This window comes from Manihot esculenta, chromosome 1 (assembly GCF_001659605.2).
Source record: "Manihot esculenta cultivar AM560-2 chromosome 1, M.esculenta_v8, whole genome shotgun sequence".
NCBI classification, from domain to species: Eukaryota; Viridiplantae; Streptophyta; class Magnoliopsida; order Malpighiales; family Euphorbiaceae; genus Manihot; species Manihot esculenta.
In genome coordinates, this window is record NC_035161.2 from 4,177,705 (window position 1) to 4,204,698 (window position 26,994).

The window sequence follows — 26,994 nt, forward strand, 5'->3', positions numbered from 1 at the left end:
GTCCAGGCCTCCTTTGCATGATTTTGTATTGTTGTTTCATGATGTTTTAGGGGGTTTTTGGGGAGTAGTTTATAGTTATGTTCATGTGTGTTTGGTCCCTCATTTGAGTCCACCTGTGTAGGTTCGGACCCGAGGAACCGAGGACCCCAGCAGTGAGTTCAGCTGCTTCGGTGTTGTCAGAGTCAGCCAGAGGTGAGTGGAACTAAACTTAATCCTTTAAATTAAATGTTTTATCATGTTTCATGCATCATGATTATGCAATAGGATGATTGCATTAGTGTTCACGAATATGCCGCATTGCATCGATTGTTGTTAATGTGGGTGAATGTTGGATGACCCAATTAGTCCATGACAGGAAGACCAGGACCCCATTCTACGGTCTGGCACAGAGTAAGGAAAGACCAGGACCCCATTCTACGGCCTGGCACGGTAATGGGACTCGAAGACCAGGAGCCCAGAGGAGGCCCTAGGATAATGGTAAGTAATGTATGTATGACAGGAAGACCAGGACCCCATGCTACAGCCTGGCACAGAGTTAGCTTGGACTAATTGGTGACAAGTTCACCCAACCCTTATGTGAATTGTCTGTGTTATGATGCATCTCATTGGAGCATAGTGTTATTATGTTTTATAGTTCAACTCACTGGGCTTTTAGCTCACCCCTCTCCCTTTTACCCCCAGGCTTGCAGGTACAGGATAGAAGAGGAGGTCGGTTAGAGTAAAGCTTGTTGTGTAATAGATAGAATGTGGACATGACCAATTGTAGTACGTTGTAATGTAAAAGTACAGTATAGTTATGTAATGATGTTTATGGATATTAGAGGTGTGCTTGACCATAGAATGTTGTTATCCCTTTTTTATACATGATCTTGGATATTTTATGTCATTTATGCAAACCAACTTAACATATGATATGTCACCCTTTGGGGGCACTGTTGAGATCCCACAGAGGGGTCAATGTTTATGAATTATGTTATATACAGTGCATGCACAGGTTGAGTATGGTTGATGTATATAGAAAGAAAAGTTTTAATTTTTATGTATGTTGTTGATCATGTATGGGATTATACAGGTTTACAGGTTAGATGTCAGGCTTGCTACGGGTCCCGGCGGCCTTAAGCCGATCTGGATCCTAGCGCCGGTAGCGGTCCGATTTTCGGGTCGTTACATCCGTTAACATCTTTAATTTCTCTAAAAGTTATTCCTGCGTCAGAGACTCGTCTCTAAAACATATTTCCATACTTGCAAGATTTTATTGTTGACTACTTTTGTGGTACGGTTATTATCAATTGTCGCGGTTATGGGTGAAGAGATTAAGAATCACCTAAGGAAAGAATGGAGGCAAACAATCACAAAATTTGTATTTTTATGAGAAAATTTTTTGTTTTTCACAGATGACGGTACTAATGATGCTATTTCGATCTTTCCTTCGAGCAATAGATTTGTAAAATAACAAGAATACGGGGTGATTTGGTGTGCAAAACCTCAAATACTTAAGTCAATAAGGGATCTAAGATAAATTTAGAGAAAAGATCAAATAATGATATAACAACTACCTAAAGAGTGTCATTTTAAATAATTTATCGATAATCTTATCCTGGCGGGACTTGAATTCTATGATTAAGTTCTAAAAGGATAAGAATTCCTACTTTTTAATACTCTAGTATGGAATGAGACTTGGAAAATCCCGTTTGAGTTTTATTTAGGGATATGTCATAGAAAATTCTATCCAAATTAATATTATATTTTTTTTAAAAAAAATGACATGTTATATATACATGATTTCTTTTTTAATAATGACATTATATATTTAACTTAATTAAAATTATTATTTTTTAAATATAATTTATATTTAAAAAAGAAACCTTATAATCAATTAAATTAAAAACTTTTATATAATAAACAATAGTTTTTTTTTTTACTTTTTTAACCAATTTTAAAAAAATTAATGGTAAATTTTAAATTTAATTTTTTCTATTATTGAAAATCTAATTATTCTCTCATCTCAATTTATATAGATTATAAATAATATTTTAAATTAGCTAATAAAATCACAGATTCAATTGAGCCGGGCCGGATTGGGCCAAAACATTATGCAGTTTGCCCTATCAGGTACGCATGCCATAATCAACAAAACCCTAACCCTGAATTCAATCTCAGCCGTTGATCAGCTGACTATAGGGTTTATATTTTGAGCGTTCTTTCTCTTCAATAGCCGTCGACTCCCTCTCCTCTTTCTCAGTCTCGTCACTACGCTCATTCTCTCTTAGATCGAGCATCAACGATGGTGAGTCCCGAATCCCTATCTCTTGTGTGTCTCCTGAGAAAATTTGTGAAAGGAGATTAGAAAAAATCGAAAAGAAATGAAAAAAAAAAGTAGACAAAAGTTTTACTGAGTGCTATGGCAAAGGATTTGTGTGCTCTTTTTTTTTCTTAAATTTTTATATTAACATGAAATAGGGCCGTATAAGTCTTGCTTCGTTTTCGTTTTGGGTGTCTATTGGAACTAAAGAGTCGCTTGTTCTTGGCGTGCGTTTGCATTGATATGTAGCTTGGCCTTTGTTATTCGCTAACAGGATTTTAAATATTGCTGCAATATGATTCTAGTAGTTCCTTTTTAAGTTCTGATTTATTGTGTTTTTGAGCAAATTAATTTAACTGATTTTGCAAGTGAGCTCAATATTTGATGTGGGTGTATTTTGTAATTTATTTCTCACAATTATCTGTGTGGGAAATAAATTAGTTTTGGTGGAAGTAGAAATGAATCCTTTATTTTTTTTCTTAAAAATTAATCTTTTTAATTTTTGTTGAAGAAATGGGATCAAGGTAACTAGATATGCCATGATTATAATATTTTTGCAGAACAAACTGTGGTTCAGTTTTTAGTATATTCAAACAGATTGGTAGAGTAGCCAATTTTGTAGGGATAATGATAGTTCAAATGTTGTTTTACTTAACTGTTTGATGTTTTTTGTCTGAATGCCTGGTTGAACAATGTTGTTTTGTTATTTCAGGCCTTTGTCAAGGCTCAGAAAACCAAGGCTTACTTTAAGCGGTTTCAAGTCAAGTTTAAGAGAAGAAGAGGTATTTCGTCAGTATTATATGTTACAAAGTTGCATTGTTTTCTTATCTTTTTGTTTTTCCGTTTGTTTGAAACATTTGCAGAGGGGAAGACCGACTATAGAGCCAGGATTCGCTTAATCAATCAGGACAAGAACAAGTACAACACTCCAAAATATCGTTTTGTTGTGCGATTTGTATCCTTTGATTTGTTTAATCTATTGATATAATGTTTTCTCCCCCTTACATTATTTCACTGGTCAAGCTGCCTTTGTGCTATCTGTTTTTATTATTTCATTGGACTGATGAGAGCTGCTGTGTAGTGTTCCTTTGTTTAACTGCTTAGCAAATGTTGCTTTACATGTTGATTCTTAACACTGTTCATAGTCCAATAAGGACATTGTCGCACAAATAACATCAGCTAGTATTGCTGGTGACATGGTTCTGGCATCTGCCTATTCTCATGAGCTTCCTCGATATGGGCTTGAAGCGGGGCTTACAAACTATGCAGCAGGTACCTTAACACTTGTGTTTTTGTGCTATTCTCTCTTCCCTTCTGTTGTATCCATCCTCTTTGTCTGACATGTTTGTGTTTCTTGTGTATGTTTGATTTGACAAACTGAGTAGCTTACTGCACTGGACTTCTGTTGGCACGTCGTACTTTGAAAATGCTTGAAATGGATGAGGAATATGAGGGCAACGTGGAGGTAACCTTTCAATTAAAACAATGCCCGTTCCCCCCTCCACCTGCAACAAAAAAAGGAAGAAAATAAAATAAAAGAATATCTTAAACTTTTGATTTGCTTGTTTTATCAGGCTACTGGGGAGGACTACTCAGTTGAACCAGCAGAGACCAGGAGGCCATTCCGTGCTTTGCTTGATGTTGGGCTGGTTAGAACCACAACTGGAAACCGTGTATTTGGTGCTCTCAAGGTATCTTAAAATATTGCAGTTTTGAATTCTTATTTTCTTTCTAGTACTACAGGTCGAGCTCCCATATTTTAACTATTTGTCCTGATAAGGGTACTTGCTGTCATGACATGACTTGGTTTTGTATTTTTATCAATCATCTTATTTTAAGAACTGGTGCCAATTCATTTCATTTTTCCTTTGCAATTCTACGGCTTTAACTTTTGGTGTTTGATTTTGTTGTTGTCATACTTGTATGACAGTATGTGTGTTTCTATTTTAACTAGAGCATTTATCTTATGATTGGTGTTCATTGTTGTGTCATTGGTTACAGGGAGCTCTAGATGGTGGCTTGGATATTCCTCACAGTGATAAGAGGTTTGCTGGCTTTTCAAAGGACGGCAAGCAGCTTGATGCTGAAGTGCACCGCAAGTACGTATATGGTGGTCATGTTGCTGCATATATGAGGGTAAGGTGGAATTAAAAATGCTTTTTATTTCCTCGTCTCTTTTGTTTGTAATTGGATGAATTGAAGATTTTACATTTATTACATATTCTTGTTTATATTGCATTGTGTTCTTTCTGCAGACACTGATGGAGGATGAGCCAGAGAAGTACCAGCTTCATTTCAGTGAATATATCAAGAAGGGTATTGAGGCAGATGACATGGAGGAGATGTATAAGAAGGTTCATGCTGCAATACGTGCTGATCCCACTTCCAAGAAATCAGAAAAGCAACCACCCAAGGAACACAAGAGGTTTGTTGCTATTTTGGTGGACTTTTGACATAAATTGTGCCGTGCCCTGGAAAAAAATAACTATTAATATTGCTTGATCTTGAAAAAAGCATCCCAAGCCTAAATATCACAAATACCATCATGTCAAAACCTTGTTGAATTACCTAACAGGCAAAACTGCATTGCTCTGTTTTATCCTTCACTCAAGAAGTTGTACAAAATTAGTCTGTTGTGCTGTTTGGTTTGTACCACATGACATCGGGTTGACATGCTGCATTATTGTGGCCATTTCTGTCATTTTTTTTATCAAGCTTGTGTTTATGTTGTATATTTTTTTATCTAATCTTATTGTCTGTTTCACAGGTACAATTTGCGGAAGTTGACATATGAGGAAAGGAAAGCCAAGTTGGTTGAGCGATTGCAAGCACTCAACTCTGCCGCTGATGAGGATGATGATGAGTAGACATATAACGTCTGGCATTTGAGTTAGAATATGTCAAAAGTTTTCTTAGCATACATGCTACTGTAGTTTTATTTTGAACCTAATGTCTTTGAAGTTATTTTTGTTTGTGCTCAGTGCATTGAACGATCACTTCTTTGTTTACAAGATTTTGGATATTTATTTTGGTATGAAATGCAATTTCATTTTTGACTTCAAATTTTAATGCATATCATGATTTTATTATGTCCATCCACCTCTACCTCTGATTTATGAATCCCATATGGTTGACATTATTGATATTGATCATGGTCTGCATCCTAAGCTGCTAGTTACTATTATACATGGTTTACAGACCTAGCCCGGTCTAAGAACTTGTGGAAGCAGATGGTGAAGGGATTAAGGTTCAATCAGGGGTAGACAGAGGTTGAATTGAGATAGTATAATAATATTATTATTTTAAAGCAAATCACCATATTCAATATAAATGACCATAAATTATGTTTTATATTTCAAATTAATTTTTAAAAAATTAATTATAACATTATAATCTCTAGAAATTTAAACAATAAATACAACATTTATGGGTGAGTTTCATCATCATAGTTTTAATTTTAATTACTTTATAGTCTAAGCTGCTCAACCAAATAATTAAGCTTAAATCTTTATGGTAAATATGGTATGGAATGGTTTTAGACTAAGAAATAATCAAGAGATACATTCACAGCAAAATTTTTTCTTTTTTAAAAATCATTCTGTTTTGTAAAGCATAAACTAAAAAAAAAATTATATGGAAAGATAATTCACAGCATTAATAAATTGAAGTGTTTTTTTTGACAATGAACTGTAATTAGTGATGACAAAATATATAGAAAATGGATTAACGAGAAAAGTATAAGAAAAAGATAATGAACTCAATAATTAGGAAGTGCAAAAATATAGAGAGAATTGCAACAGATACAATCAATATTTTAGAAAGTAGAATAGCATTAAACAAGAAATAATTTGAGTTAACAAGAATATTTGATAAAATTAACAGTAGCTCTCTCAATAAAATACAAATTCCTATATTTCTTCCCAAAAAGTAGATCTAAAATCCCTAATAGAAGGTCTTGCCTCTCGTTCAATTGGTTAGCTGCAGGCAATTATGCTGAAGAAATATACCTCTGCAGTTTCAAATTTCAATCTACAACTTCAAGATTTAAGAAGAGACGAAGGGGAGATAAGAGCTGTTACAGCGTTAATTACTTCTTGATTTGGTGGCTGCTTCACGCGAGGGGAGAGATTGTCGATGTGTGAGAGACTATCATGTTCGAGAGAAAAGAGATAAGAGTGAAAAATTAAAGAAAATAGATTAAACCTTGTCATTTTAATGATTGAAAAGGAAATGAAATCAGACTGTCTAAACTGCAAAACTCGCATCGATTTAAACGGTTTATTAAGTACTCGACTGGTTCAATGGGTTCCAGCCGGTTTTAATTTTCAGCGGTTCTTGCAGATAAATCAAACCGCAAAATGGACTGGTTCACAGATTTTACGATCGGACCGCCTAGTCCAATCCAAGTCTGACAGCCATGAAAAGATTAGGTAAGTTAATTCATGTGCTTTGTTTTTGGAGACGAGATAGAGTTAATCCCTTAAAATCCCTTGCTGTATCATACCTTTTTTTTAATTAATTTTTTAAAAAATTTTAAGCTTGGTTAATCTGGTTGATGTCATTCTGGATTGTTTTAAAAGCCCTTTTTCTGGTCTAGCATGATTTCTTTACCGTTACCAATTGCAAGATTTAGATTTCTTTTTCTTCCATGCCTTTCATTCTTCTTATTTTGACATGTCAAGGCTCTCAGATCCACATTGCTTTCTCACCATTGTTGAGACAAAATGGAATCTTTTATACCATTTCTTCTTTGGTTTGGCTTCACTCTCAGATTTGATGTGAGTTCTTCCATTTTACCATGTCCTTTTTTATTGTATTATATTTTGGATTTTATTGTATTGTGCTAATTGAATTCTGTTGAGTTTTGTTGAATTTTAATTTTGATTACGGAGATTTGTGCTAAAAATTCCAATACCACACATCCAGCGACCAAACTAAGATAGCAGAAAGCGAAGCAGCAAAACAGACCAAAGCAAATGCCAATTGCCAACCCAATGATCAAACATATAAACCACAGTGTCAACAGTCACCGGAACGAGAGTTGGTCTATAACTTTTTCGATCTAGCATAGTCATGGAACCACCTAATCGAGCCAATCACATTGCTTTAGCTCTGAAATTCACTAGCCCACTACACCACCGACGAACATCGATAAAACTAAGGACAACAAAAACTAAAACCATTTGGAGATACTAAAAAACTAACTAATCACACCCAAACTGAAGAGAAACCAACAAAAATTAGAAAACCAGAAGCTTTGGAAAATCAAATGTCCTCTGCCCCAAGGTAGAGGAGCTCGTCGTAGATCTTCATCTTTTTGTTTAGGGGTATCCTGTCTTCCTTTCGCCTCAAATCTTTAACTTAAGCCAAAACGGTTTATAATTAATAGAAAAAGAAAAAATTTCTCTAAGAATAATTGGAGAGAGCGGATAACAATTTTAGGGAAAAATACAATAATTTCTCATATGCGGAATTATCACTTATTCGCACAATTCTATAAAGAAATAGCCAGTTATCTAAAGCCAATCCATGGATTCCCCTCTCACTTTTCCATGTAGAGCTCAAAACACCATCCACTTGTAATTGCGTTCCACAAATGGTGACTTGATTACAATGGCATCCCATTTTTCTAAACCTAAACAAAATCCTAAGTGAAATAACAGTCATGGCCCATTCCCTAACCACAACACCAACCACAATGAGCCCCTTTTTTCTCAATCAAATCTAAGAAGAAGACAACTAACCATGTTTTATCTCTGGGTTTCCAAGAGTTGGGACTGCTATGGGTTGGGTATTTTTGGATATCCAATCCTTATTGAATTGTCAAAAAGATGTAGCAAATGTGTTTTTCACCATCAAATGGTTACAAGAATAATAGCATAAATGCACATATGGACTATAGCCCTATAACAAGAACTTGCTAGGCAAGCTCCCAAGTGAAGTTGATGGGGGCTGGTTGATTGCACAGGACTGTGACCCTTGGTTTGGCAGGTGGATTACTGGGCTTCAAAATTGGTGGCCGGAATGCTAATGTAGCTACAAGGCCGCCACCTCCACCACCGGAGGAATAAAAGGATCCTAGTTTAAATGAACCATCTGAACAGCTGTAAAGAAATAGTACTTGTTTAATCAAGCCATAACATTCAAAGTTTCCAAATGGAAAGGAAAATTACTGTACTCCAATAAAGAATAAATGAGACAAGTTAACTAACAATTGTATCTTTGGCATGATTATAAAATAATTCTACTTTGGTGTAGTCCAAGTTAAATTGACCATATGAATTTGAGAATATAATAAATTGAAGCCTGCAGAAAACAATATGCTGCAGCATCCAGAAACAACATTGTACAGAATTTCATTGAATACTACAAAGGAGAAACCCCTTTTTTATGTTCATTCAAAGAGAACTTTTAAATTCAGTTAGGACTCAAACTAGATTTGATTAAAACAAAGAAGAAAGTCCATAAATAGCCAGGTTGAGAACTTAAAACTTACCTCTGATTTCTAGGACTCAAATATACACACTTGTGGGATATGGGAAATCTTGGACCACTCAGGGACACTCTTCCTGTCATAACTTCTCTCATAAAGAGGACAACCATAAATGGTCAATGTTCTTAAATTGGAGAGCCGTTGCAAGGATACTGGTAGACACATCAGATTCTTACATCTGAAAATTGCGAGCCGTCGAAGAGATGAAAGGCTGCCTAACCAATCTGGAAAAGCTTTCACTCCACTGAAATCAACTATCTTCAACAATTTAAGGGCAGTCAGGTGCTGAAGTTGATCTGGCAGACACTTTATTCTTTCCCACCCTTTTATGCATACGCTTTCGAGGGAGGTGTGGAGGGCTGGAAGCGAAGTCAAACCTGGGAAAGTTTCCAACTCCTTGGAGAATGGACCAATTATCAGTCGCTTCAACCGGGTGAGGCAGCACAAGCTGTCCTCTGCAAAATAAGTCAAAGATGGACATTCTGTTATTTGCAAAAGAACAAGAGAACACATGCCTTGCAAGTCTCGGGGTACGGAAATCAGCTCTTGGCACTGCCGAATAACCAATTGCTCCAGAGATGTGCAGGATTGTAGCCCTCTCGGAAAAGACGTTACTTTATCACAGAATTCAATTCGCAGTTGTTTGAGAGATGTAAGGCACTGTAAGTTGGGGAAGGAAGCCAGATTACGGCAATTAGATACTGTTAAATATTTAAGAGATGTAAATGCCTTCAGTTCATCGGATAAGTTACTTAATTCATCACAACCATTGATTCTGAGTTGTACAAGTGATGAAAAATGACTTATTGGAATAGTTTCCAACCGGTGACACCTCTCAATGGATAGCTCTTCAAGGCAAGGAAATGCTACTGTATCACATCCTCCCCCAGCTACAGGTGCCATCCATTCAACCAGAGACTCCATATTACCCAGGTAGAGAACTTTTAATGCTGGAAACAGTGGCATTGTCTCCTTCCATCCACTGGTTCTTTCCCCCTCTCTGCTGTAAAAGGAATTGCCTATACACCTAACAGTTTCCATTCCAACTACCTCAAGAATTTTAAGACAAGGAAGATGGCCCAGTGATGGGATTTCTTCACATCTGTTGCATTTTTTCAAGCATAGCCTTTCCAAGTTATTGAACAGCAAAGTATTACCATGAGAAGGAATTTTCATCAATAGCAGCCATACTGGGAATTTTTCACCCATATAGTTCCAAATCTCTAAGCTTCTAATGTTTGAATGAGGCTGGAGGCCTTCCAAGACATCCCCATCATTTGTGCAGCTTTCTCTTTCTAAACTCCACTCAAATCCTAATGTACTTATTTTCATTTTCTGGCACAAGTTTGCTTTCTCAGCTTCCATTCTGTCCCTCACCTGCTCAAGATTGACCATGGACAATTCTCCTCTGAGTTCATTTAAGCACCCCAGTTCTTGCAGTTTGTTGCTCCTATTTTGACTCACAACAAATAATGGCGGCTAGTTAAGCACCCTACCTTATCTGGCATTTGGCGGGGATAACTAAAATAAATGTGTCTCAAGTTAACCATATTTCTCATTTGACTGGGAAGCTTTCCAAGCAATTCACAATTCATGAATCTTAAAGTTTGCAAATTGTACAGCTTGGTAATGGACTCGGGTAATACTCTTATAGCAGTCCAAGAGATGTCCAGATATCTCAAATGTTTCAACTTGCCGATTGATGCTGGCAACTCTTTTAGGCTAGCACCATCCAGTTTCAAAGTTCGCAAACTTCTAAAGCTCCATGGCTTGTAAAGGAAATCAAACTTTGAAAATAGAGATCGCAATTTTCTAGCACTATCTCTTGGAATCCTTGGCGCAGGAACTTCATCACAAATTAGATTTAGATGGCGAACAGAAGACATAACTTCCAGAACTGGACCATTCTTTAAAATCAATGTTTCAGATTTTGAAACATACAATGCAAGGTCGTGCACAAGATCATGCATCTTATAACTTGTAATATTCTGAAATTCATTAGTTTTCTCTTCTTGAAAAAATGAATTTGCAAGCAAGTTATTAAAATTCTCATTACCTATGTCTTCCATCTCCTTAGCACTTCCACCGCCTGGTCCCAGAAAACCTTCAGCCATCCAAAGCTGAATTAGTTGTTCCTTGTCAATGTTGAAGTCTTTAGGAAAAATAGAACAATATGCAAAACATTGTTTCAAATATGAAGGCAGGTGATCAAAACTCAGTTTTAATATACACAAAATTCTATCATCACATCCCAATCCATCCCAAGCTCCACTATTTTTAATGGATAACCATTCTTCTTTCTCTCTTCTAAAATGCATAGTTCCACCTAAAACCTTTGCAGCTAATGGCACACCTTGACACTTCTTTGCAATGTCCTTCCCTATAGCCTCCAGGTCCAAGGGTATTGTTGCTGCTCCATTGTCAAACACTCTTTCCTTGATAATGTGCCAACAATGATCATTCGATAGTTTTTGCAGTTTATATCTATGCCCATAAGAAGTCTCCATTGAGGATGCTACATTTTCGCTTCGAGTTGTAACAATAATAGCATTTCCATTCTTTTTACTGATTTTTTCCAAGCAGCATTTCAGACTATCCCACTTTTCAAAGTCTTCATTCCACACGTCGTCAAGTATGAGAAGAAATCTTTTCCCTTCCAGCTTCTTTTCAAGTCGTATAAGTATTGCATCAATATTGTTTATCAAACCAATACTTGTATCAAGAATTTCCAGCATTTCGCCTAAAATCCTCCGCATATCAAAATAATCAGAGACACAAACCCATAATTTTACATCAAATAGTTTTCTCTCTTCCACTTCCTTACAGACCAATTTCGCCAATGTTGTCTTCCCAATACCTGCCATACCCACTACAGAAACCACAGTGAGAAGTTGACCAGTAGAGCAACTGATCAAACTTAAAATTTTGGAGACATCGTCTTCCCTTCCTACAACTTGCGAGTTATCAAGGAAAGAGCAGGTCACCCGGTTCAGGAATTCACGATCTTCTGCTGTTTCCACAGTTCCCACTCGTTGAAACCCAAAAAGTACAGCATCATTCTTAATTTTATCAAGTGACATGGTGATATTCTTGATTTTACGAGCCAGCTTCAAATTGAACACAACAGGATTGGAAAATGAGAAAATTTTTCTCACCCGTTTGTTGAATTGGCTTTTGATCTCCACTTGGTGCCGTAGTTTCTCATACGCAAACTCATCCAACACATGTTGAGCCTCATAAGCTACATCTTCAAGCTCCTTCAGCCAAAGTCCTACAGACACTTCTGTTACTGGATGTGTCCCAGCGTCACGAAGCCTAGCCTGAATCATGGCTAAATCTTGTATTACTGTTAGACTTGTATTTGAGATATATCTGTATACTTATCTTATATTTAGTTATTATATAAGCTTCTGTAATACGTTCAGTAAATAATACAAAAACCCTTTTCTCTATATGTTATCAGAGCCGCAATCTGCTCTCACGAGTTTTCTGATCCAATTTTCTTAAACTTTAATTAATGGCTTCGTCATCTATTACTGTTATTCAATTAAATGCTCCAACGCATTTTCCTATTAAACTTACTCAGGAGAATTTTCCTGTTTGGAGAAAACAGATCCAATCAACCTTAATTGGTCTTGATTTACTTGATTTTATTGATGGTTCACGGGTTGCACCATCACAATTTCTTTCTGAAAAAGACAAAACAGCCAACCCAGCTTTCGCCTTATGGTTTCGACAAGATCAAATCTTGATTAGTACTCTTTTAGGAAGTTGTTCCGGTACTATTCAACCCTTGATTTCTTCAGCCAATACTGCCAAAGAAGCATGGGATCGGCTTCACCAGAGTTTTGCTAATGTTTCTCGTTCTAAAATTTTGTCCTTAAAGACTAAATTAGCACAGAACTCTAAGGGAACCAAACCGATTGCTGTTTTTCTCAATGAGATGAGGGCTATTGCAGATGAGCTTGCTCTTACCCAGAATCCGGTGAGTGATGATGATTTAATTGTTTATATTATCACGCGATTGGGAGATGATTACAGTCCCATAGTTGCTGCGTTAAAAGTTCATGAAATCCCAATAACCTTTTCTGATCTCTTTGAAAAACTTACTGATCATGAACGATCCTTACAAGAAAAAGATTCCACAACTGTTTCAGCTACGTCACAAGTGATTGCTACTGTCAATTACACTCAACGTTCTAGAGGGCGTTCACAAAATTAGAATGGCAATTATAATCGATCTCCACAAAACTACAATTATTCTGGAAATCGACGTGGTGGTCGTGGTTCTTACTCTGGTGGTCGAGGTTGAGGTTCTTATCGACCTGATGTGGTATGTCAATTTTGTGAATATACTGGGCATACTACTGCTGAATGTCGCAAATTGGCTCGCTTTCTTAAGGAGAATAATATGTCTTTGAAGACTGATACCTCTCATTCTTTAGCACCGATACCTGCAGTTAATGTTACTTCTGCTATGGCTGCTTCTTCTCCACAACAATGGTTGTTTGATAGCGGAGCTTCTCATCATGTTGTGTCGAATCCAGCTTCTTTGCAAAGCTATTCTGACTATGGAGGTCCTGAGGAAGTACAACTTGGTGATGGTAAAACGCTTCCTGTATCACATACTGGTTTTGTGCAAATTCCTGCTTACTCTAAGAATTTATCATTGCCTAATGTGTTATGTGTGCCTAATCTGCGCAAGAATTTGGTTTCAATTGCTAAGTTATGTCGCACTAATCATGTTTCTGTGGAATTTTTTCCATCTTATTTTGTTGTGAAGGATCTGTACACGGGGGCGTCTCTGCTACGGGGAGAGAACATTGATGATATCTACTGTGCAAGTTTTTCCAGAGTTAATTCTCAATGTCCTTAGCTGAATGTTACTACTCGGTGTCTGTCTTTGCTTTCTGAATGGCATCACAAGCTTGGTCATCCCAACAATAAAGTCTTTTTATTAGTACTTCGAAATATTAGTCTTCAGTCTATGTCTAACTATGTTTCTAGTTTTCATTGTACTTCCTGCTCTATGAGCAAGAGTCATAAATTACCGTTTTCTGAGAATTCTCTTATTAGTAATAAGCCTTTGCAACTTGTTTATTCCGATGTTTGGGGTCCTACACAAAAATCTATTGATGGCTATGAGTATTACGTTATATTTATTGATCACTATTCTAAGTATGTTTGGCTATATCCCATGTAGAAGAAATCTGATAATCATGATTTGTTTATCCACTTTCAGAAATTGGTTGAAAATTATTTTCACACTAAAATTGTTTCTGTGTTCACTGATAATGGTGGGGAGTATCAAAAGCTTAAGCATCATTTTTTGTCTTGTGGTATTTCACATTATACAACACCTCCACATACGCCAGAGCATAATGGTACTGCTGAACGTCGTCATCGCTCAATAGTTGAAACAGGTCTTGCTATGTTACAATTTTCGTCTTTATGATAGGCGGTTGTCGAAGCCGTCAAAAATAAACCTATTATCAACCAACAAAATAAATTTGTAGATAGTGGCAATAGGGTCGAACCACAGGGAATTGACACCAATGATTTTTCTAATAATGACTAGGTCAAGTAAATAACAAGTAATTAAAAGAGGGGGGTTTTGAGTTGATGGATTAACACTAAATAGCAAAAGAAAGCAATAATTTAAAGATGAGTAAATCAATAAGAGAAAAGCTTCTAGTTGAAATATGAGTCTAATTCAGTTTGTTCAGAATTGATCATTGATTATTAAAGACTCCTATTTAATTTCAATAAATTAGTTTTGGTTGTGGAAGACGCTTCTCACAATCCAAATTCCTCCTTAGTTCTAGTTTGATTAGGAAACGTTCGCTAATCAACACTAGTTAACAAGTCGCCAAGGAACGTCCTTGGAGCCTTTGGCATCGAACAACTGTTAACTGCATTAAGACTTAGAGAAACCCAATTCTATCCTTGCCAACCGCGTGGTCAAGGCTAGGTTATGCAACTGATTATAGATATGCTCAAACAATTTAAGCAATTACGGACTTAAATTATTCAAACAATTTATCACTTAAGCAATTTAAAAGCAATGGGCCCTTATTGATTCTAAAAGCAAAGTAATAATTATGAAAAAGATCAGATTGCATAAATATTGAAACAAACAAGAGTTCAACAATGGAGTATTAAACCTCCCAATTCATCACAAATCTGAATATTCTCAACTTCAACTAGAAAATAAGGAAATTAGCCACTCATGGTGGACTAAATACACAAAAGATGAAAAAGAAAAGAAAAGGGAAGAGCTGCAGAATTTCTGGCGAGGGGAAGAGGAAGCTCCAATGCTGATCAGAAGATGCCTTGCTGGTTTTGGAGGTTCTCCTTTTATAGCTTGAAGAATTCTCTCCATCTAGGATTTTGGAATCCCTCTTTGATTTGGTGTTTGACTCCTCTATTGATGTAGATTTTGATTGCAATTGGATTTCCTTGGATGAGAGACTCTTTCGTGGCTCTTGGTTTTGTGTTGGAGGTGATTGGATTGGATTTGGACTTCTAAAAATTCGGATTTCTGTTTTCTGTCCATTTTCCCGCTCTGCTGTAAGTTTCTGCTGTCAAAGTGATTTGCCCGGTGATTTGAGCGAGCAGTGGGCAAATCACTGGGCAAATCACTGCCTCTGTGAGTCAGTCCTCTATGTCTCTGCGAGTGATTTGGCCAGTGATCTTCGAGTGTCTGGGGCAAATCACTTGGCAAATCACTGCTGCCTGTTGCCTCCGGGTTTCTGCTTTAGCTTGATCTGGGTAGTGATTGGAGCAGATATCTGGTGATCTTGGGCAAATCACTGGGCAAATCATCCTTTTGTGAATTTTCTGCACTTTTTTCTTCCATTTTTCAATTTCTTCTTTTTCTGTAAAAACAAGATAAAAACTATAAATTAAACTGAAAAATGTGTAAATAAGCAATAATAATTATGATAAAAATGTGGCTAAATTATGCTTGATCAAATACCCCCACACCTAGCTTTTTGCTTGTCCTCAAGCAACAAATAACTTAGCCAATCAAGCCCCCTTTTTCCTTAGAGCCTAAGTACCACTTAATCAGCCCCCCCTAGACTCCTAATCTGAATTATCACAGTATAGAGTACATGCACTAAGGTCATCCTCTCCTTTCCTTGTTTCCTTTCACCTACCATGGTCAAGAGAAAGGTTTTTGAATCAATCATGCTTATTACTTTATGTTAGTTTTAATGCAACCCCTAGGAGTGACTTGCCCCTTTTCTTTTTCTCCTTTTAATTTTCATTTTTATTTTCAGCAGCACTTATTCTTATCCTTGCCTGAAAAAGTCACTAACCTTTTTACGCGATTGTGTACATGGGTGATACACCCCCGGTTACTCAGTTAGTCACTTGTTCAAGTGGCTACTAGCTCTGCTCATAGTCTAGACCATCGAAACTTATTTGCTTGAAAAAAAATTTACTGACCTTTTTACGCAATTGTGTACATGGGTGATACACCCCCGGTTACTCAGTCAGTCACTTCTCCAAGTGGCTTTTAGGCACAGCTCATAGTCTTAGACCATTGGAACAGGTTTATAATTTGTGCTTTGTGCTGGTTTTTCATGATAGTTTGGGCAAATCAACTCATAGGGAGTTTACACTAGCTGTAACATCCTAAATATATATATATATATATATATATATATATATATAATATAAAGAATAATAAGGATAATAAAATAAAAATAAAGAAATAAATAATAAAAAGAATATGAATAAAGAAAAGAAAAAGAAAAGAAAAGAAAAGAAAAGAATTAAATTTTAATGTAAAGCCAAGTCCATATTTAAGGGGAAACTCTGCCGGATTTTTGTAAAAAAAAAAAAAAAAAAAAAAAAAACAGTCATGATTTACATGATATAAATTAAAGGAAAAATAAGAGAATTGTTACAAGATGTAATGTCTCCGACTCAGTTAATTCATTAACCGGGTAGGGGGTGTCACATTTAGTGGTATCAGAGCAGGTTTAGTCGATTCTAGACAGTATGTGGGTACATAGTTAGATATAAGAATATGTACATGCCATATATATTAAAGATATGATGTAACTCTGATGCAGATCTATTTTTTTTTATGAATTTTCATATTATAGGATGTCTGAAGAACACAGAGAACTTCAAGTCGGAGAAGAAGTAGAAAGTCATGTACCGACTGAGGCCACTGGCCATGCACCGCCACAGGCTCCTCCTGGTGCTAGAAGGCCAGAGCAAGAGGTCTTATTACAGCAATTAACAGAGATTTTCAGGCAGGTGGCCGGAGTAGCTCAGCCAGCTATAGTTCCACCACCGGTTCCTGCACCAGCACCAGCCAGGCCGCCTATTGATAAACTGAGAAAGTATGGTGCTACAGAATTCAAAGGTCGAAAGGAAGATGTAATGTCTCCGACTCAGTTAATTCATTAACCGGGTAGGGGGTGTCACACTAGCTTTGTGTTTGCATGTATTTGTATTTTTATTTCCCTTGACCTTAGCACATTTAAGGGTTCAATTCAAGAGAAAAACTCCCTAAGTGAAGGTAACATACTGTGAATGATTCAATTTAGGCTTAAAGGGGTGGCAAATCAATGGGGTCATGAGATAAGGGCACTCTTTCAACCTTGTTATCTATGTTGAGTAAAGCAATTAGCTACAAAATTCTGTGTGTGTGTGCTAGGAGTGTAAAAATATTCTGGTGTGTGCAAAAAGGGGTAAAAAATAATGCAAAAAGAAACAAAAAGAAACAGAAGAAATCAAAAAGATGGTGTGATCAGTGAATAAATACTCTCCAGTACCCCCACACCTATCCCACATATTGTCCTCAATGTGTGAATAAACATATAGAAAAATGAAGGAGAAAAGGGAAAGGTACTCCCTGGCCAGTGAGTGATTTGACCAGTGACTTGAGCAAGTACTGGGCAAATCACTGGGCAAATTGCTATCTGTCACGGTGCTGGGGCAGAAAATGGTCCACTAGCAGGTCCAACAAGTGCTCCATCCTTTGCATTCGATCTTCAATCCTTCTGAGACGAGCCTCTACTGTCTGGTTGGGGGCTTCGTCTTCAGGTGGCTGAGGAGCATCCTGCTGGGGGGCTGCTGGAGGTGTCTCATTTGCTGGTTCCTGCCCTATTGCTTGTGTTGTCTCATCTGCAGGGGCTGCTATAGTGGCTGGCTACTGGGTGGTGGTGCTTATGGTGGCTTTCTTCCTTCTGAAAACACGCTCATGGCGTGGCGTTACTGGACCTGCAGGTGCAATGGAAAAGACATCCCCCACCTTACAAAGCAACCCCATATCATCCAATGTGCGTAGGTCCAAGGGGGTTGTTTTGAGGGTGGGGGAAAGGTCGGTATATGCTGGGTGCAATAGTTTGAGATTCACTGCAATGGCAGTGATCCAGGGGCCAAAAATCAGTGGCCTGTTATATTGTATGATGCTGGACAGTTGGGTGGCAACCCAATATCCAAGATGAATTTTCCTTCCCCTGTGCATGCACCAAAGAATATACAACTCAGTTCTGGTCAGGATGTTGGAAGCATCCTTCCTCCCAGAGAATGTGTAGGCCAGGAATCTATGGAGGTATTTGAGGCTGGGGTTGCTGAGGTAAAGGTCCTTGGACCTTGTGGGTGAGTAGGAGTCTGGTGGATTGTCACTTAATTCCAAGTACACAGAGCTTGGATCAAACTCAGCAGGGAAGTCCCAGGTGGACTGAGGGCATTCACAGCCCATGGCTATGCCGAATTCCTGCAGGGATAAGCGAAATCGCTTCCCCAATAATCTAAACCCAATAGTGCCAGGTGTGTGTATGTTGTGCATGGCAGGTTTATCAAAATAGAATGTGGTGAAGAACTCCTGTGTGAGTTCCAGGAAGGAGGGCATGCGTAGGAAGAAAAAGGTATCCCAGCCAATAGAAGAGATGAGAGAACGTACCTGGGAATGGAGTCTCAGTGCTCCAAGGGTGGCATGGTGGATATACTTACCAGGGTGATATGGTAGAGATGAAATTTTAAGCAGCCTGGTGCGCTCAGAAATTTTGTTGAATGTCAGTGCTTTGACGATGTGATCTGGGTATGCTGGCCTGGGCAAATCGCTGGGCAAATTGCTGAGCGTATCACTTGGTAAGTTCATGGGCGCATCACTGGGCACAGCGCTGGTGGAATCAGTGGGCGTATCAGTGCTTGGCATAGCGCTTGGTATAGCGCTGGGCGCATCAGTTGGCATAGCACTGGTGGAATCGGTGGGCACATCAGTGGTGCAATCGGTGGGCACATCACTTGGCAGATCCGTGTGCGCATCAGTTTCTTTGGCGATGGTAGGTTCTGGCTCTGGCTCTGACTCTGACCTCGGTGGCGACTGAGTTCTTGGCCGTTTCTGGCTGTGGCCGGAGGGAGTGGTGGCTTCGGGTAGCTTTTTGCCCGCAGGGTCTGCCGTCAGGGTTATTGTGGAAGGTGGTGGCGGCGTTCTTTGCCGTTTCTTTTGCCGGCGATATATCTGGACGGCCGGTGAATCGGTGCGTCCTGTTCCTGTGCTTGTGGCCGGTGGTGTCTCGGTGTTGATGGTGGCCGGTGGAGGTGCGTCCCACGCTTCATCGTCACTGTCAGAGGGACTGGGTGGTCTGGGTAGCCCTAATTTCTTCCACATGAATGGTCCGCCGGTGGCCCTCATCTTGATTCTTACCATGGTGGTCTTGAGTTTGCCGGTGGGTGAGTGGTGGTCGGAGAAGAGAAAGCTCGGAGAAGAGAAAGCTCGAAGAAGAAGAAGAGAAAACAGTAGTTAGCGTAAAAAGTAAAAGAATAAAAGAAAAGAACTACTTAAAGTGATTTGGGTATGTGAATCTGCCCTGATCATTTAATGCTGGCTGTCTGGATTATTGATAAGGTGGTTTGCCCAGTGATTTGGGTAAGCAGTGGGCAAATCACTTGGCCGGACCGCTTCTCCTTTGCAGTTGCTGGGCTGGTACTGTTCACGCCCTTTTCTGATGATGTGCTTGATTTTGCGATTGGACCGGTGATCTTGGTCAAATTATCTGGGCAATTGGGCAAATCACTGCCCCGATCACTTGTGACTATGGTATATTCAGTCGATTTGCCCGGCGATTTGGGCAAGCAGTGGGCAAATCACTGGGCAAATCACTGCCTCTGGGCTGCCTCCCAGTAGTGCCCCGTTTTCTGTCTTGGGCTGGACTTCAGTGTCTTGCTCAGCAATCTTGGGAAGGGGGATCCAAGGGGACCTCCTCCACAACATGGACAGTAAAACCTTCATAAAATCTCTTCAAACGCTGCCCATTTACTTTGAAAATTTTGTTTGTTTGTGGGCTCCGAATGTCTACAGCTCCATGTGGATAGACATGTTCAACCAAAAATGGTCCAATCCACCTTGACCGAAGCTTTCCAGGGAATAGTTTGAACCTTGAATCAAAAAGCAAAACCTTATCACCAACCTGGAAATGTTTTCTGGAGATGTTTTTGTCATGGAAGGCTTTGGTCCTTGCTTTATAATCCCATGAAGCTTCATATGCATCACGCCTAATCTCTTCAAGTTCTTGAATCTGTAATTTCCTGTGGATTCCAGCCTCTTCTCTATCAAGATTGCAGCTCTTCACAGCCCAATAGGCCTTGTGTTCAAGTTCCACAGGTAGATGGCATGCTTTCCCATAAATCAGCCTATATGGAGACATCCCAATTGGAGTTTTATATGCTGTTCTATATGCCCATAAGGCATCATTTAGGCGCAAACTCCAATCTTTGCGACTTGGGCAGACTGTTTTCTCTAAGATTGACTTGATCTCCCTATTTGACACTTCAGCCAGCCCATTTGTTTGAGGATGATAGGAGGTAGAGGTTCTGTGGATGACATGGTGCTTCTTTAGGAGAGTTTCTACCACCTTGTTGCAAAAATGGGTGCCTCGGTCACTGATTATTGCCTTGGGCAGTCCAAATCTTGAGAAAATGTGGGACTTTACAAAATCACACACTGTTTTTGCATCATCAGCCCTTGTTGCCTTGGCCTCAATCCACTTGGACACATAATCCACAACAAGAAGTATGTAGGTGTTGCCAAAGGTGGGAATGGCCCCATGAAGTCAATGCCCCATATGTCAAAGATTTCACACACCATGATGGATGCTTGAGGCATTTCACTTCTTTTGCCAAGTTTTCCTGTTTGTTGGCATCTTGCACATGACTTACAAAATAAATAAGCATCTTTAAATATGTTAGGCCAAAATAACCCACTTTCAAGGACTTTCAAGGCTGTCTTGCGTGGCCCAAAGTGTCCTCCACAGCTGTAAGAATGGCAGAAAGTTAGGACAGACATGATCTCATGGTTTGGGATGCATCTCCTTATGACTTGGTCTGCACAATGCTTCCATAAGTAAGGCTCATCCCACACATAATACCTTGCTTCTTTCTTGATCTTGTCTCTCATGTGTTTGGGCAAATCAGTGGGCAAATCACCTATAGTAAGGAAATTAACAATATCAGCATACCATGGTTCCTCTTCTTGGACAGCAAAGAGGTGCTCATCAGGGAAGGTCTCATTGATGGGGCATGTCTCCATCTCGGTCAGAATTCTACTGAGGTGATCCGCCACAAGGTTCTCCTTGCCTTTCTTGTCACGGATCTCCAAGTCAAACTCTTGTAACAGCAATATCCATCTCACCAGCCTAGGTTTGGATTCCTTTTTCTTGATTAAATACCTTAGTGCAGCATGATCTGAGTATATAATCACCTTTGTACCAAGTAGATAGGGTCTAAACTTCTCCAATGCAAACACAACAGCCAGCAACTCTTTCTCTGTGGTGGAATAATTGCATTGTGCAGCATCTAGGGTGCGTGAGGCATAGTGAATGACATGAGGAGAGTTACCTACACGCTGTCCCAATACCGCACCTACAGCAAAGTTGCTGGCATCACACATGATCTCAAATGGAAGGGTCCAATCAGGTGGTTGGATGACTGGGGCAGAAATTAGGAGCGATTTGATCAAATCAAAGGCTGATTTGCAGCTGTCATCAAAGTTGAAGGGTACATCCTGCTGTAACAATCTGCAAAGAGGCTGAGTTATTTTAGAAAAATCCTTGATAAACCTCCTGTAAAAACCAGAATGTCCAAGGAATGATCGAATCTCCCTAATGCTGGTTGGGTAGGGCAGATTTTTGATGGTGTCAACTTTGGCTTTGTCCACCTCAATCCCTTTTGCTGAAACAATATGGCCTAAGATTAAGCCATGGCTGACCATGAAGTGGCACTTCTCATAGTTGAGAACCAAGTTTGTCTCCAAACACCTTTGAAGTATCTTCTCCAAGTTGGTTAGGCATTCATGGAATGAGTTGCCATATACCGTAAAGTCATCCATGAAGACTTCAATGATCTTCTCCACATAGTCAGAAAAAATGCTCATCATGCACCTTTGGAAGGTGGCTGGTGCATTGCAAAGACCGAAGGGCATCCTCCTAAATGCGAATGTGCCAAATGGGCATGTGAAAGTGGTCTTCTCTTGGTCTTCAGGTGCAACGGGGATTTGATAAAACCCCGAATATCCATCTAGGAGGCAGTAATGACTCTTTCCAGCAAGTCTCTCAAGCATTTGGTCCATGAAGGGCAAGGGAAAGTGGTCCTTCCTTGTGGCTGTGTTGAGCTTCCTGTAGTCCATGCAAACTCTCCACCCATTTTGCACACGAATGGGTACTAGCTCTCCTTCAGAATTAGGGACAATGGTAATCCCAGTCTTCTTAGGTACCACATGAATGGGACTTACCCACTTACTGTCAGAAATGGGGTAGATTACCCCAATATCCAGGAGTTTTACTATCTCCTTCTTCACAACCTCCATCATAGGTGGATTCAGCCTTCTTTGTGCCTCACGAACAGGTTTGCACTCATCCTCCATAAGTATCCGATGCATGCATGTTGAGGGTGAGATACCCTTTATGTCCTCCAATGTCCACCCAATTGCTTTTTTGTGTTTCCTCAAGACATCCAGGAGCTTTTCCTCTTCTTCTTGGCTGAGCTGGTTGGAAATAATTACTGGAAGTGTATTTCCAGCTCCCAAGTAGGCATATTTGAGGTGGCTAGGCAAGGGTTTCAGATCTGGTGCATTTTCTGTCTGCTGGTTTACTGTCTGCATACTGTCTGATTTGAGCTGTGATTTGAGCAGATTTTCTGATGTACTGGGCAAATCACTGGGCAAATCACCCATACCCAGCAAGTTACAGCAGTCTGCTGTTTTGTCTGCTTCAAAGATGTTGCTGTCCACTTCTTCTCTCCTGCAAAGACCTTCATAAAGTAAGTTTTCCTGATCAAAATCAAAAACTTCTTGACTTAAATTATCAATAATATCAAGGCCATAAACAGGAGAAACATCATTGGGGAATTTCATAACATCATAAACATTAAATTTGATAACTTCCCCTTCAAACTCCATAGTCAATGTGCCATCATGCACATCAATTTTTGTTCTTGCTGTGCTCAAGAATGGTCTTCCAAGTAAGATATCAGAGGTGGTATTGCTCTTGTCTTCCTCCATGTCAATAACATAAAAATCTGCTGGAAAGACTAATTGGTCCACTTGCACCAACACATCTTCTAGCACTCCTTTGGGATAGACAATGGATCGGTCAGCTAATTGGATCACAATGCTGGTGCCCTTGAGTGTACCTGCATTCAACAAGTTAAAAATAGACAAAGGCATGACATTGATTGAAGCTCCAAGGTCACACATGGCCTTCTTTATTCCCACATTGCCTATCTTGCATGAAACCGCGAACATCCCTCTATCCTTGCATTTGGTTGGAAGTTTCCTTTGGATTACAGCTAAAACACACTCCCCCACACTTACCTTTTCACGTTCAGCAAGTTTCCTTCGGTTGGTGCATAGCTCTTTGAGAAACTTGGCATACCTTGGAATTTGCTTTACAGCATCAAGTAGGGAAATGTTGATTTCCACCTTGCGGAGTGTCTCCAATATCTCTTTTTCCTCTTTCTCCTTTTGGGACTTTGCAAATCTCTTTGGGAAGGGAGGAGGTATCTTGAATTTTTCTGCTGGTTGCTGTTTCTGCCTTTGACTGGATTCTGCCTTCTCTGGTGATTTGGGCAAATCACTTTCTGCCTTCTCTGGTGGTTTGGGCAAATCACTACTGGACAGCTCAGTTTGACCAGCGATCAGGTCAGTTTCTACTAGTGAACTGGGCAAATCACTGCCCTGATCACTTTCTGGCAGAATTTCTTCCATGCCCTGTTTTTGCAATTTTTCAGCCCTATTGTCTTGCAACTCCTTTCCACTCCTTAATGTGATGGCGCTAACATTTTGTCTTGGATTTATCTCAGTTTGGGAAGGTAGCTTTCCTTGTGATTCAATTTTGTTCAAGGATGAAGCCATTTGCCCCATTTATTTCTCAAGATTCTGCACAGTATTTGCCAAATTTTTCACAATCTCTTCAAGAGATGCATTGGAATTCTGAGGTGCAGCTTGAGCTTGATTCCTTTGCTGGTAGCTTGGATATTGATTTTCCCTTGCATAACTGAAATTTGGATGGTCCCTCCAGCCTGGATTATAAGTATTTGCATAGGGATCATACCTTCTTTGCCCATTGAAGCCTCCAACAGCATTGACTTGCTGGTCCTCCTCTTGAAGGGAAGGACATAGATCAGTTGGGTGGTTGTTGGCACATATTCCACATGTCTTGGGCTGCTGAATCTGCTGGACTTGTTGGGTTTGACTCACAACAAGGCTACGGACAGCATTGGTGAGTTCAGAAAGTTGGGATGATAAAGTGGAATTACTCACCTCATTTACATTCCTTGTTGGCAGCTCTTGGTCTCCAAATTGTTGAGAAGCTGCAGCCATGGAGGAAATTAAGTCCCTCATCTCTCGAGGTGATTTTTTTTCAATTGTTCCTCCACAGGCTGCGTCAATAAATTTTCTCTCTGAGGGTAGCAAACCTCCATAGAAGTACTCAATGAGAGATTGGTCAGAAATATCATGCCGAGGGCAGCTTGTGCACAACTTTTTGAACCTCTCCCAGTACTCATACAAGCCTTCAGAGTGCTTTTTCTTTATGCCACTTATTTCCCGACGGATGCCTATGGCTTTTGAGGTTGGAAAGAATTTTCTCAAGAATGCTCTTACCATATCAGCCCATGATGTGATGGATCCGGGTGGCAAGTAGAACAGCCATTCTTTGGCATAGTCTTCAAGGGAAAAAGGGAAGGCTCTAAGCTTGATATCGTCTTCTGGAATGCCTTGGGGTCTCATGGTTGAGCACACAACGTGGAATGCCTTCAAATGCTTGTGAGGATCTTCATTCTCTAGGCCTCTGAATTTAGGAAGGAGATGAATCAGACCTGTCCTTAGCTCGAATGGTGCTGTCAATAGGGGATATTCAATGCATAAGGGTGCTTGATCTCCTGCTTGTTCAGCTAACTCTCCAAGAGTTCTCTCCCGTGGCTGTGGTGCTTGGATGGGCACGTTTCTTGCTTGATTTTCAGCTTCTACATGTGCAGCAGGTGGTGCTGCCATTGCTGGATTTTCTGCCATGACCAGAAATTCGGTTTCTGGTAAAAATTCTGCTGTAGCAGGTGCGGTGGTGGAAGTTTCTGCTGGTGCAGAAATTTCTTCAGCAGGGGCAGTAGGTGGTCTGTGAGGTGGAGTTGTTGATGAAGATGGTTTTGAGGCTTCGATCCTCAAATTTGCTTGCTTCCTTAAGCTCTTGGCAGTTTTTTCAATCTCGGGGTCGTAAAGAAGATTGTCTTTACGGCCAGACCTGGTCATAAAGGGAAAATACGTTAGTTTTAATCAATTCCCCGGCAACGGCGCCAATTTTTGATAGGCGGTTGTCGAAGCCGTAAAAAATAAACCTATTATCAACCAACAAAATGAATTTGTAGATAGTGGCAATAGGGTCGAACCACAGGGAATTGACACCAATGATTTTCCTAATAATGACTAGGTCAAGTAAATAACAAGTAATTAAAAGAGGGGGGTTTTGAGTTGATGGATTAACACTAAATAGCAAAAGAAAGCAATAATTTAAAGATGAGTAAATCAATAAGAGAAAAGCTTCTAGTTGAAATATGAGTCTAATTCAGTTTGTTCAGAATTGATCATTGATTATTAAAGACTCCTATTTGATTTCAATAAATTAGTTTTGATTGTGGAAGACGCTTCTCACAATCCAAATTCCTCCTTAGTTCTAGTTTGATTAGGAAACGTTCGCTAATCAAACACTAGTTAACAAGTCGCCAAGGAACGTCCTTGGGGCCTTTGGCATCGAACAACTGTTAACTGCATTAAGACTTAGAGAAACCCAATTCTATCCTTGTCAACCGCGTGGTCAAGGCTAGGTTATGCAACTGATTATAGATATGCTCAAACAATTTAAGCAATTACGGACTTAAATTATTCAAACAATTTATCACTTAAGCAATTTAAAAGCAATGGGCCCTTATTGATTCTAAAAGCAAAGTAATAATTATGGAAAAGATCAGATTGCATAAATATTGAAACAAACAAGAGTTCAACAATGGAGTATTAAACCTCCCAATTCATCACAAATCTGAATATTCTCAACTTCAACTAGAAAATAAGGAAATTAGCCACTCATGGTGGACTAAATACACAAAAGATGAAAAAGAAAAGAAAAGGGAAGAGCTGCAGAATTTCTGGCGAGGGGAAGAGGAAGCTCCAATGCTGATCAGAAGATGCCTTGCTGGTTTTGGAGGTTCTCCTTTTATAGCTTGAAGAATTCTCTCCATCTAGGGTTTTGGAATCCCTCTTTGATTTGGTGTTTGACTCCTCTATTGATGTAGATTTTGATTGCAATTGGATTTCCTTGGATGAGAGACTCTTTCGTGGCTCTTGGTTTTGTGTTGGAGGTGATTGGATTGGATTTGGACTTCTAAAAATTTGGATTTCTGTTTTCTGTCCATTTTCCCGCTCTGCTGTAAGTTTCTGCTGTCAAAGTGATTTGCCCGGTGATTTGAGCGAGCAGTGGGCAAATCACTGCCTCTGTGAGTCAGTCCTCTATGTCTCTGCGAGTGATTTGGCCAGTGATCTTCGAGTGTCTGGGGCAAATCACTTGGCAAATCACTGTTGCCTGTTGCCTCCGGGTTTCTGCTTTAGCTTGATCTGGGCAGTGATTGGAGCAGATATCTGGTGATCTTGGGCAAATCACTGGGCAAATCATCCTTTGTGAATTGTCTG

At 39.4% G+C, this 26,994-nt stretch overlaps 3 protein-coding genes across 3 annotated transcripts; 1 reads left to right on the forward strand and 2 right to left on the reverse strand.

The window, feature by feature from the left end:
- Window positions 1-2,134: 2,134 nt before the first annotated feature.
- On the forward strand, window positions 2,135-5,365 carry LOC110599612 (60S ribosomal protein L5). Its single transcript, XM_021736082.2, has 9 exons — window positions 2,135-2,287; window positions 3,015-3,084; window positions 3,166-3,257; window positions 3,448-3,574; window positions 3,688-3,767; window positions 3,877-3,993; window positions 4,304-4,438; window positions 4,558-4,727; window positions 5,070-5,365. The coding sequence occupies exons 1-9, from the start codon at window positions 2,285-2,287 to the stop codon at window positions 5,167-5,169; spliced, it is 894 nt and encodes a 297-aa protein (XP_021591774.1). The 5' UTR covers window positions 2,135-2,284; the 3' UTR covers window positions 5,170-5,365.
- A 673-nt stretch (window positions 5,366-6,038) lies between these two features.
- On the reverse strand, window positions 6,039-12,130 carry LOC110617519 (putative disease resistance protein RGA3). Its single transcript, XM_021760371.2, has 2 exons — window positions 8,799-12,130; window positions 6,039-8,406 (listed from the first exon to the last, which is right to left on the reverse strand). The coding sequence occupies exon 1, from the start codon at window positions 12,122-12,124 to the stop codon at window positions 10,256-10,258; it is 1,869 nt and encodes a 622-aa protein (XP_021616063.2). The 5' UTR covers window positions 12,125-12,130; the 3' UTR covers window positions 6,039-8,406; window positions 8,799-10,255.
- LOC122721199 (putative disease resistance protein RGA4) lies at window positions 8,808-10,190 on the reverse strand. The gene has a single exon (XM_043950367.1). The coding sequence runs from the start codon at window positions 10,188-10,190 to the stop codon at window positions 8,808-8,810; it is 1,383 nt and encodes a 460-aa protein (XP_043806302.1).
- Window positions 12,131-26,994: the final 14,864 nt, after the last annotated feature.